Consider the following 13,115-nt stretch of genomic DNA (forward strand, 5'->3'; position numbering starts at 1 on the left):
AGACAAGAGTGTGTTGTTTTTCTCATAAAGGCCAACCAACAATTGGCAGATATCCAAGAAATTCAACAGCTATTCCATATCTGCTTATCATTCATTCTCTGGTAAGACTTCTGGCATCACTGAGATGTGAGGCAGGCTTTTGGAAAATCAAGCCCAGAAGATTTTTGACTATATCTCCTTTACCTCTTCCTGGTCCACATACTTTATTGAGGCAGGCCACAAAACACAGCCATCACCAGAAAAGAATTATCTCATGTAGGCCACCTCCTAGGCAATGATCAGAATGAAAAGGGTGAAAGGTCATATAGATTCCTTTGAAAATTCATGAATCTGCCCCTACCATTAATAACCAGGCCACCTTGGTTTGTATATACTCTGAGTGGCAGCTCACCTAAAGGGGAGACTAAGGAATTGAGACTTTGATTCAGCTACCTGGATTCTTTTATTGAACTAACATGGTCCTAGATAATAAAGAGAATGACCACTTGGTTGAAAATACTGGCCACCAATTTTTACAGTGGCCCACTTGGACCAATTTGAAAAATATAGTGTACCACTACAAATTTTTTAAATGACCTTTTCATATTTATACTTGACTCCTTTCACTGAAAGGTACTGGTTCAAGCAGATATTTGGAGAAAAGGTAATGATATAGCTGCAAGGAGGGAACACATCAGTTACATAGCCATGGAAGGGAGAACAACAATCAGCACTTGAGGGTAGGACACTTTAGACGCTAGGTGGTTCAGGGGAAGGTGGAAATTTATACTCTCCTTGTCCCTTAGACCCAGCATTGCCGACTGGAAAACAATAACATGGTCTAACTGAATCCAGCAGCATCTGTAGTTGACAACTTATTTCACTACTGGATTTGTCGACATGCTATAAAAACTCTGTAGTCCTGGAGATCCTAAACTACTCTGCCATGCCTGACACCACCGATGGCATTCCTAAACCTGTCCCCTTCTCAACCTTGGATGTGTACAAACAGATGGACACCTATAATATTGTATCAATCCTAATAATGCAAATTTATATGCTCCTCCTGATGCCCAAGCAGCTTTGAGTTGTCATACATAGTAACCAAGGCTGCAACTACTCAGTGACACTGCCCAATGTACCACATTAACCAAACCAACATAACCATGATCTAAATCAAGTTTAGCAACAATTTCCAAACTGGAGTGAAGTGTGTTCCTCTGTATTATATATTTGTATGTGAAAGAATGCTTTTCCTTGGAGAGTGAGGGTTACTCATCTATTACCCCAGAGATTATTAGTAATGACGTCAAAGAATTGCCAGGTGGGTCTAAACACCCTTGCATAAGTCACAGACTGGCTTTAGACTATATCTTGGCTATCTGAAATAATGGCTTCCCTGGGATTTACTCCGTTTGCTGAGTCCAGGACCTTGGGGAGTAGAACTGAAGTCAATATTACATGCTGACCTTATCCTATTGCTTAGAGTCTTGTTGACAGTATCCTTTAAAAAAATTTTTTTTAATGTTTTATTTATTTTTGAGACAGAGAGAGAGACAGAGCATGAGCAGGGGAGAGGCAGAGAGAGAGGGAGGCACAGAATCAGAAGCAGGCTCCAGGCTCTGAGCTGTCAGCACAGAGCCCAACGCGGGGCTCGAACTCACGAACTGTGAGATCATGACCTGAGTCGAAGTCGGATGCTCAACCAACTGAGCCACCCAGGCGCCCCGACAGTATCCGTTGTATGAGGCAAATAAAACAGATTTGGTCCCAATCTCTGACAGTCCAATTAATCAGGGTGGCTAATAGAGTGGCATATCCATATGAAAAATCAAGTTTAGCCAAGAACGCGTATGGCAATGGGATGGTTTGCTGGAAGAAGCAATCCATCATGGGCTTGTGTATCCTTGCAGGCTCTTGCTAAGAATGCCAAGAATGCATGGCCCTGACTGTATGGCCCCAGGTCATTCCTTGGGGTTGGTTTGACTGCAAGTTAATGTGAAGGATGAAGTAATGTCTCGCTCTCAAAGAGTAGGCTCCATACTGCTTTCTATAAAAACAGTGGATTCCACATCTCAGTGTTCTTCAGTTGTTCCTCTGTCATACTCGTCTGGTCCATATATATAGTGTCAACTCTGTGGGACTTGTGTGCAAGAGCAATTGAGGTAAATCTGATGCTCATGCTGTTTGTTGTGTGGGCCTTTTTTTTTGTGACTCAAAAGTCTTATGTCTTCTGCCAGCATCCATGAAGCATTCACATACTAAGTTACGAGCTTGTAATTAGGATGAAATCAAATCTCAGATCCAACAATAGGTTTAGTAGAGAGAAGATCAGGTAGTTCTTCTTTGACTGAAATCAGAAATCTGAAAATCAGCTTAGAGTAACAAAGAAGGGAGTATTGGAAGTTTGAAGGAAAAGAAAGTATAAAAGGTCATTTTGGGAAGTGGAACTTCCAAAGGATTGTTTTCTAGTGCTAAGGCCCTCCTTGAGATGTGGGTCATAAATTTAAAGTGATACTCATCAGTGCAGTGGGTGACTTGTGAGGTTTTCTCCAGCCACATTCAAATTGCTTGTAGATGTGGAGAAGGTCGAGTGTTAGGTCTAATCATAAGAGTACTTTTGCCAGGTAAGTGCAATGGAGAGAGACAGGGTCAGGGTTGCTGACAGTATATGCAAGGGAATAATTATAGGATTAGACTAGGAAATCCAAGCTGGGATAAGGAATGAGGTAATTAGTAAAGAAAAAAATATTAGAACAATTGACTAGGAACAATGAAAAAAGTCTTGGAGTTAAGAGAACTGGAAAAAAATAGAGGTTATGGTTAGAGAATAGAATGATTGAAAGTGAGGTTTTTTTTTGGTTTTTGTTTGTTTTTTTTGTTTTTTAGTGAGGTTACTGGTGATGAAAAAACTGTGATCATAGGGTAAGTAGAAGTTGTGGGGTGGCAGTCATGGTGTTTAGAAATAAGTAGGCCAATGGGACATAATGGGTACATGGACTTTCTTCATGGGTGTTGAAGCCTCTGAGAATGATAAAAGTACAATACTAAGATCTTCAGTGATGGAGGGGAAGGTACCAGGAGGAAGGAAGAAGGTTGCAGTGAGGACAGGAAGTAGGTGGCATCATCCAAAGACGCAGGCTTTAAAATAAGTTGAGCGTTTGAATGAAGAGAGAGGAACGACTGCCTAGAAGTAACAATGAAATGACAGGGACATGTAGCTTATTTTCAGGACCAGTTAACTGGGATTTGGGAGAACAGAAAACTGCCTCCATGTGAGAGGGCTGCAGAAGAAATAGTATCCTGAGAAGATAGCTGGATTTCAGCTAAAGCAAGTAGGTGAAAGAAATGTTTGGACAAGAGCTTAAGGTTATTGGTAACTGAGCTTAATAATAATGCTTGGGATCTTTAGCACATAGTGGGCAGTCCAGAAAAGGGTGGGAAATTGGGTGAAATTAGGCAATGCACAGAGCATTTTGGCATAAGAGACCGAGGCCCAGTGGACCTGGCATGAAGGGACTTGGGTGCTGGGGCATCTAGAGGGGACTGAGGTATGTTCACCTGTAGGTCATGGTGAGATTACTTCTAAGAGACTTTAGAGGAAGTTATAGTCAATTATGATTACATACTTTTCAGGAATTCTTATGTAACGTCTAGGAGGAGGTGAATAGGATCACTACAGAAGTAGGAGTGGTTTTTACCAAGAGCAGGTATAATAATCTCTTTTGAGTAAAAAGAGATCCGACTCTTCTGTAAGAGATTTGGTTGATCTAAGGCTTTGAATACTTTCCCTAGGACTGGGACCTGAGCTGCTCAGGGCTCAAGTAAAATTCCAGGTGAATGTAATTTGAAGATGGTTGGGGAGAAGGAAGCGGGGGTGGGGGAGAAAGGTCTTTCTTAAGTGTCTTCTGCATTACTGTCAGAAGGCAGACTCTAAACAACTACAGCAGTGAACTTCGGTATAAGGGTTGTAACCATTGATTAGGTCAGGTGAAGGTCACTAATATTGTTCTTCCCAACGATTACCATGCTTAAAGAAACTTTGGGGGATCTTGGGCAGCTAGAAAATGACATGTGGTGTCAATATGGCCACCCTCACAGGAAGCAAACATGCAGGTGATGACGTCATATGAGGGTTTGCATATGATGGTCCACTGCAAGCACATATCCTAGCATCTTCACCCTCTGCTCTGAACATTTTGTCCAATTTTTTGCACTAACAAACACCTTTATATGATTAGAACATGTTACTGCCCCTACAGCTTTTTTAAATGGTGGTAGCCCATACCTCTCACAGGAAAATAGGATTTCAACATGAAAATGTACCATTCAGGTCCTTGAAGTTGCAAGGACAGCACCTATAACCTATAACAATGTGAATTATTGAGAATTGAATTACGAATTTCCTAGTGAAGAATTTATAATGGTGTTATTCCTTTGTTTTAGAAAATTAATCTTTTTCTAATACATGGCCAGAATATTTGATTTGGAGAGTTGGCATCTGTCTACTGATTATTCATTTGAGAGCTTTTCCTTAGGTCATTTGACTTCAAGTCAACAAAATGATGCTTACCTGTAAAGTAGCCAAGACCCTTGATGGCATGGTTATCTATCTCTGTCATTAGGGTACCACAGATATGCCCATTCTCTGTATTTGTTCTAAATTTGGTTTACCAAATCATAGCCGTTACATTTTCCTACTAGCTATAATACCTTAGTAGAGCACGGGTAGTAAGTACAAAAACATGATTTTCAAAATTAATCTATGTACAAGGAGGTGGCACACTTTTCCTAATTATTGTAGTTACCATAGCAAAACCAAAAGTAGTTCAAGCAAAAATGTGCTCATACACAATACAAACAGTTTTTCTGTATAGAGGTTAATATGCATAACAAAGGCAGAGGAAGTGAATTAGATGAATCTATTGGAAATATTAATACACATTTTATTAAGTAAGTAAAAACTGAAGCAACACTTGATCTTTTAGAATAATAGTCTTATATGTGTATCAAATATATTTAAGTTATTTAGGACCTGAACTCTCAAAATTAAAATTGTAAGTAAGAAAAACAATGAATCTCTCAGAACAACAATAAGCCTAAAACATAAAGTCAGCAAATGAACAAATCTTATTGAAAAATCTCTCTTTAGACAGGAGATATCAACTGTCCCATATACCTCAATACTTCATGAATACGTGACACTTTCAATGCTACATGTTTGGCTCTATATGCCGATTTCAGTTGGATTTAGGTAAAGTGACAGGTTTTAATTTTTAAGGAAAAGTGAATGCTTCATTTTTAGTAACATTGTGCTTGAAGCAGATGAACCTGAGAATTGAGAGCTCCTGTAGACAGTCACTTTGCCAGGTGGCTCTCATCGGGGTGTTTATTGTTAAAAACCCCGCTATTTCTGCCTGAGGTTTGAAGCCAGGACTTCACAAGATCCCCTGCTGCACTCCTCAATTCTTTCCACGCAGAGAGCAGATGGGTGAAGCAGAATAAATCCCAGCCTCAGAGGCAATAATGTAGCATTCCAGAGACCAGTGATGGTGTTGCTTTTAGTTGGACTAAATGCTAATTGGAGTTGGGAGTGAAATTTAGAATGGAAAATTGGACTTGCTTTATGAGACAGTTGGGAAACTTGTTAAGGGTATTATCACTACCATATTTTGATAAACAGAAACAAAATGTTAATATTACAAACTTTAGTCAATTGTTTCTAATTTAGCTTGGTTGGTTAGAACAGGATGCTTCAAGGATAAGCACACAGGTCATGGGATCCTGTCTTAATCTTTAAACTAACATGGTCCTTTGTATTAAAAAATGCTAACTTACCAAGTCATTTGGATTCTTGTAACTTCTAATAAATTATATGTGACAAAAATAGCATAAATAGGTCATCTCTTCTGATCTGTCTGTATCTTTTTATGGTTTCACTGAGGCAGTTATGACACTGCCTTGTATTTTTGTGCATCTTTTTCATCATGGTTTTTCCGCTTTTGGGGGGAAGAGATCATGTATTTTCATTATTATATCCCTAGAACTGAGTCCATTGCCCCAAACTGGAAAGCTAAAACATAATAGAAAGAAGCAGCCAACATTCCTTCCAGTAACGGTCAAGGATGGTCATACAAAATAAAGTTAATTTACTGATTTTGGAATGGACTGAACAGTGTTATGCAACGACAGGCTTTCTTTGATTATAGGTTTATTTAACTTACCACTAAAATTATGTGACCATGTGGGTTTAAATAAATGCATCGACCTGTAAATCAAGTGTTTATGCACCATTATTATTTCAATTTGAGTGCCGCAGCTATGGGGACAAAACAGTCATGACAGTATGTGAAGACATTTTGCCAAGGAAATTTTATTTAATGATTTTGGGGAATTAGAGGATAGTAACCACTATTGCAACCAGACCCATGAGTTTCCAAGTCATTAAAATACCTAAATGGATCTTCATATTTTTCTCAATTATAACATTGAATGAGACTTTTGGTCTCTCTGGGCCATGATAACTTGCTGTACTTGTTGGAATTCCCAGAGAAGCCACGGATAAAAGCTAGTCTTCCTTCAGAGGGGCTTGGATCTTGTCACCAGAATTCTCTGCCTCCTTGTTTTCACTATTTCTCACTTTCCATAACCGCAAGCTCTCTTTATTTCTATCTCCCTGCATATTGTCTTCTGGGGCTCTGAGTTAATTTCTACTCTAGTATATTTCACTTTTTAATTATAAAAAAGTTAGAAAATTACATTGCATATGCAACCATAACCATTTTCAACACAGAAGGTAACTCTATACATAGTGAAGAGTAACAAACACATCCTTAATTATAATAAAAAAGAATAGTTTGTAGCTATATTTAACAACTCCAGTGGTTTCTTTGAATGGTGATCTGTCACTAAATGTATTATAAAGAGTTGCATTTTTTACCATGATAGAAAAAAATGTTTTAATCTAATAAGTGATAGAACTGTAAACTTTTACAGATGTATAAAAAATAAATTTGTGTCATTTATATCCTTAGCAGAGGCCAGTGGGAGCCCTGTGGCACCACATGAACAAAATAGACCAAAATAATAACAATGTAACAGCTCTGAAATTTAACTTATCATTGGACCCATAGCCCACCAAAGTAGGTCAGGACTATTTTCCAAAACTAAGCAGATCACTGCCTGCTAATTTTTTTTTTTTAATTCTGATAGGACTCAGAATCTCCTAACATAACATCCAAAATGTCAAGGATTCAACTGAAAATCATCCATCATTCCAAGAACCAGAAAAACCACTAACTGAATGAGAAAAGAAAATAAACTGGCATCAACACTGAGCTGCATCAGATGTTGAAATTATTTGACAAGGATTTTAAATAAATCATCACAAAATGATTTAATAAGCAATTAAGAATTCTCTTGAAATAGGGGCGCCTGGGTGGCGCAGTCGGTTAAGCGTCCGACTTCAGCCAGGTCACGATCTCGCGGTCCGTGAGTTCGAGCCCCGCGTCGGGCTCTGGGCTGATGGCTCAGAGCCTGGAGCCTGTTTCCGATTCTGTGTCTCCCTCTCTCTCTGCCCCTTCCCTGTTCATGCTCTGTCTCTCTCTGTCCCAAAAATAAAAAAAAAATTTAAAAAAAAAAAAAAAAGAATTCTCTTGAAATAAAGACTTCCTAAATTTGGCAAAAGATATAAACCCACAGATTTGAAACGCTGAATGAAACCCAAATAGAACAAACTCAAATAAACTGACACCAACACATCATAAATAAAATTCTGAAAGCTAAAGACAAAGTTGAAGGTATTATCACTACCATGTATTTTCTCTTCAAGCATCCAGAGAAATGATGCATTACCTATATGGCAACACCAATTTCAGTGACACCAGATTTCTGATTTAGATTGTGATTTAGATTGTGATTCGGATTCTGATTTAGAATGAAATGGTGTATATTTTTTCAAATGCTAAAAGAAAAGAACTGTCAATTCTCTGCACGAGTTTTCTAAATTATATGTAGTGATTAAAACAAGAACTATAATACCATCTGATCTTCAAGAAAATGATATTCTGAAATGGGAAAGATAAAGAAATCTAAATGGAAATAAAGGCCCTCTATTTCAGTCAAAGTGTTAATGTTAATACCAATAGGCTGTAATACCCAGAACCTCCACCATGAAACTACACAAAACAATATACCCAAAAGTGCTATAAATAAATCAAGATGAAATCCTGAAAAACGGTCAAGTAACCCACAGGAAGGCAAGGAAAGAAAAACAAGGGAATCCAGAAGAAAACAAAATAAGAAAATGAGATACTTCAACATGAACATATCAATGATTACTTACACTAATTAAAAAGGCAGAAATTGACAAGATAAATTTTTTAAAAAGCTGACCCTACAATATGTGTTTAATATACTGTTTATAAGAAATTCATTTCAAAAGCAATTACAAGTATAGGTTGAAAGTATAAGGATGGAAAAAGATATACCATGCAAACATGAACTTTTTAAAAGGCAGGAGCAGTAAATTTCATATTAAAAAAAAAAAAAAGAAAATCTGAAAGAACTGACAAAAAAAAAAAAATTCCTAGAACTAACAAGCCCATATAGCAAAGCTGCAGGGGATAAGGTTAATATACAAAAGTTGATTGCTTTCCTGTATAACAGCAATGAACAAGTGGAATTCAAATTAACAACACATTTACATTAGCACCTCAAAAATGGAATACTTAGGTATAAATCTAACAAAATATGTACCAAATCTATATGAGGAAAACGACAAATCTCTGATACAGGATATCAAAAAAGAAATAAATAAGTGGAGAAATGTCCCATGTTCATGGATACGAAGATTAAATATTTTCAAGATTATTAGTTCACCCCAACTTGATGCAATCCCAACCAAAATTCCAGCATATAACCTCATAAATATGAACAAACTGATTCTAAAGTTTATGTGAATGGGCAAAGGACCCAGAATACAACACACAATACTGAAAGAGAAAAAAACTGGAGAACTGACGTTACCCAAGTTCAAGACTTCCAGACAGTAATCACATGTGGTATTGGCAAAATATACACAAATAAATAAATAGAACAGAACAGATAGCCTGCAAATAAACGTATGTAAATACAGTCGATTGATCACATACAAAGAGCAAAGCAATAGTCTTTTCAGTGCATGGAGGAACAAAAGATAGTCTTTTCAATACATGGCAGGGGAACAACTGAACATTTACATACGGAAAAGTGAATTTAGATAAAAACCTTACACCCTTCACAAATATTAACTCAAAATGGACTGCAAACCTAAATCTAAAATGCAAAACTATAAAATGTCTGGAAGGTAACATGGGAGAAAACCTAGATACCCTTAGGTAAGTTGATGACTTTCTAGATACAATAATAAAGACATGATCCATGAAAGAAATAATTGATAAACTTATTAAATTTAATAAAGTTATTAAATTTAATAAACTTATTAAAATTTAAAACTTCTGCTTTAGGAAAGGCATTATCAAGAGAATGAGAAGACAAAGTGGATAATTCCTCACGAAATCTCTCTTCTCTTTAAGTACACAACAAAACTAGATTTTTTCAGTCTGTGCTGTAGTTAAATGTGGTCATATGACTAAATCTGACCAATGAAATATGAATAGAAGAGATAGCCACTGCATTTGGTATTGGTCCCTAAAAACCTAGATGCCATGCTCCATTTTCTTTCCTCCTGTAGTGGCTTGTTGCAGAAGAGCATGAGAAACTTGGAAACCATTTTTGAAGATGGAAAAAAAGAGAGAAGAGCTTATGACCCTGAATCACCATTTAGAGGACAACTGATCATGAGAACCCATTTTTGGAATTTACATCCGTGAAAAATAACTGATTTCATTAAGCCATAGAGATTTGGGACAGCCACGACTTCTTTATTCATATAGTCATTCTTGGCAGCTTGTCAAAAATTGAGGCCAGCACACTTTTCCAGAACATTCAAGTGCCTCTCCTGTTTGGATCTGCAGATTCATTGGTCAATTATGTTCTTTTGTCTAATGAGGCAATATTTACAATGACCTCTAACTTCGATATAATTTCCTCTTTATAGCCCTAAATGTAACATTGAAAAAATTTATAACTCCCCTAACCTGTTTCAAGAAGAATTTAAAATAGCTGACAAAAATACATATACTATACCAAGATCAATTATTTTTTTAAAAAATAAGAAAAAAAAGGCATCTATAAGAAATAGGAAACTTAAATAATCCCAGGTAAGGTAAATACATAAATATATTCCAGAAAAAAACTGTATGCTTATAGAACTCACATTGGCTGATAAGATTTCTAACAGACTGTATGATCGGCAAATATGATGCATTCCACAATTTATTTCATGCTTTTTATCAAGATTTTTTTTGCATGCTTTTTACTAAGGGAAAAATCATGCAAGGTCGAAGTTGTTCAGGAAAAATATTACTTCTCCTGACATTGACACTGGGGAGATTTTTCTCCTATGTGTTCTCATAGAGGGGACAGTGATTAAGGAAATGTCTTCTATAGCAAACTTACAACAAACAGTGCCATGAATCAAAGATCATTAAACTTCACAACTGAAACTCTAAAAGGGAACAGTAAGTGAAAATAATAAGTGAAAAATTTCCCTTGTTTTCTTATTCCTTATTTACTTTTTTCAGAAATCCTCAATAACAACCTAAATTTTTTCCTCAGGTATCAATTAATCTATTGAAAAAGGAGTAAGATGGAAAAGTTAGATTGTAATTAGTTTTCTCAGTGGTGTCTATGCAGTAGTAGGTCAGCCGCTACTCATTACCAAATATGGGGACTGCCTTCAAACTTCTGAAAATGTTCAGAACACGGAAGCAGACACAAACACAAGTGCTCATTGGGAAACACACACACAAACCTCCTCTGGGTTTCAGCGTAAGAATGTTCCGCAGAAGAGAAAGATAAAATCGTTTACATTTGACATACATGAACAACGTTAGCTATAAAGTAGGGGAGGAATATTCCTTGAGACTAGATAATTGTTCTCAGTGTAAATATAAATAAGTGCATTAACCTTTTACAGGCAAATATGAATAACACAAAAAGTTAGCATCATTATAAAATTTAGCAACATAAAAATTTCAACATTTTCTGTTTACAAAGTAAAGGATTTGAGTCAGGCTCTGATTCCCAGTATAATGCATAAAAAATATTTCCCCTTTATACGCCTCTTTTATCCTTATTTTTAACATTTTCCTCATGATTTGAAGAATTATGATTTACGAAATACGCTGTTTTTCATGCCCACAAGGGGGACCCTTTGCACCATAGCAGCAGAGTTTATACAGCACGGATCTTACTGCTATTACACCATTTGGTTAAATGCATGATCTGCCATAAAGTGCTAAAAAGTCAAGGCATCTCCCCTCCCCTTGTCCTCACCTGTGAGTCCAGGGGGACAGATACAAACATAACCTGAGGCTTCAGGGTAGCTGAATGAAGAAGGCAGCTGAGCAATGTGTCCGTATTGTTTCTCTGAGGACAGCTCCACACACGCCCCACCAGAGTGGCAGGGGTTACTGTTGCATTCATTGATGTGAGTCTCACACTGGGTACCTGTGTATCCTGCAGGATAAAAGTTCAGAGAAGCTGCTAAGTCAAAGATCCTCAACCGTAGAGTTTAATGCCTGAAAGGAGGCCGATCACTGTGCTGCCACCAATTCACAAGACAACGTGCTGCTTTCAAGGAGCTAGCAAGAAGAAAATGGTAAAGGAAGGCTTCCTTTTTTTTTTTTTAATTTTGCAAGTCCAATTTTTAACATTTTATTTATGTATTTTTCAACATAATTTATTGTCAAGTTTGCTAACATACAGTATATACAGTGTACTCTTGGCTTCAGGAGTAGATTCCCGTGGTTCATCACTTACATCAACACCCCATGCTCATCCCAGCAAGTGTCCTCCTTAATGCCCATCACTCATGTTTCCTGCTCCCAGCCCCCCACCCCCATCAACCCTCAGTTTGTCCTCTGTGTTTAAGAGTCTCTTACGGTTTGCCTCCCTCTCTGTTTGAACTATTTTTTTTCCTTCTTTTCCCCTATGGTCTTTTGTTAAGTTTCTCAAATTCCATATATGAATGAAAACATGATATCTGTCTTTCTCTGACTTATTTCACTTAGCATAATACCCACCAGTTCCATCCACGTTATTGCAAATGGCAACATTTCATTCTTTTTCATCACCAAGTAGTATTCCATTGTGTGTGTGTGTGTGTGTGTGTGTGTGTGTGTGTGTGTGTATACCACATCTTCTTTATTCATCAGTTGATGGACATTTGGGCTCTTTCCATAATTTAGCTATTGTTGATAGCACTGTTATAAACATTGGGGGTGCATGTGCCTCTATGAATCAGCGCTCCTGTATCCCTTGGATAAATTCCTAGTAGTGTTATTGCTGGGCTACAGGGTAGTTCTATTTTCATTTTTTGAGGAACCTCCACACTGTTTTCCAGAGTGGCTACACAAGTTTGCATTCCCACCAACAGTGCAAGAGGGTTCCCATTTATCCACATCCTTGCCAACATCTGTTGTTTCCTGAGTTGTTAATTTTAGCCCCTCTGACTGGTGTGAGGTGGTATCTCAATGCGGTTTTGATTTGTATTTCTCTGATAATGAACAATGTTGAACATCTTGTCATGTGTCTGTTAGCCATCTGGATGTCTTCTTGGGAAAAGTGGTTATTCATACCTTCTGACCGTTTCTCCACTGGATTATTTGTTTTTAGGGTGTTGAGTTTGTTAAGTTCTTTATAGAGTTTGGATACTAACCCTTTACCCGATATGTCATTTGCAAATATCTTTTCCCATTCTGTTAGTTGCCTTTTAGTTTCGTTGATTGTTTCCTTTGCTCTGTAGAAGCTTTTTATCTTGATGAGGTTCCAATAGTTCATTTTTGCTTTTACTTCCCTTGCCTTTGAAGATGTGTACAGTAAGAAGTTGCTGCGGCTGAGGTCAAAGAGGTTGGTTAAGACCTCTTTGAAAATAGCAGTAGCAAAGGAATCACTTGTATAATAGTGATGAGTATTTTTTAAAAGACTTGATTAATAAGGCTTGAAATAAAAATAGGACTTCAGGATAACCC

General features: G+C 37.2%; 1 protein-coding gene across 5 annotated transcripts in view; it reads right to left on the reverse strand.

Moving 5' to 3' along the window:
- The window catches only part of CRB1 (crumbs cell polarity complex component 1), a 221,394-nt gene that overhangs the window by 113,556 nt on the left and 94,723 nt on the right, over positions 1-13,115 (reverse strand). For all 5 annotated transcript variants that reach the window (XM_040463560.1, XM_040463557.1, XM_040463556.1 and 2 more), the window contains exon 5: positions 11,419-11,601. In XM_040463560.1, coding sequence (XP_040319494.1) covers positions 11,419-11,601 — 183 coding nt within the window. The remainder of the gene's footprint in view (positions 1-11,418; positions 11,602-13,115) is intronic.

Source organism: Herpailurus yagouaroundi, unplaced genomic scaffold (genome assembly GCF_014898765.1).
Source record: "Herpailurus yagouaroundi ecotype Mexico unplaced genomic scaffold, PumYag 403, whole genome shotgun sequence".
In the NCBI taxonomy this organism is placed as follows: Eukaryota; Metazoa; Chordata; class Mammalia; order Carnivora; family Felidae; genus Herpailurus; species Herpailurus yagouaroundi.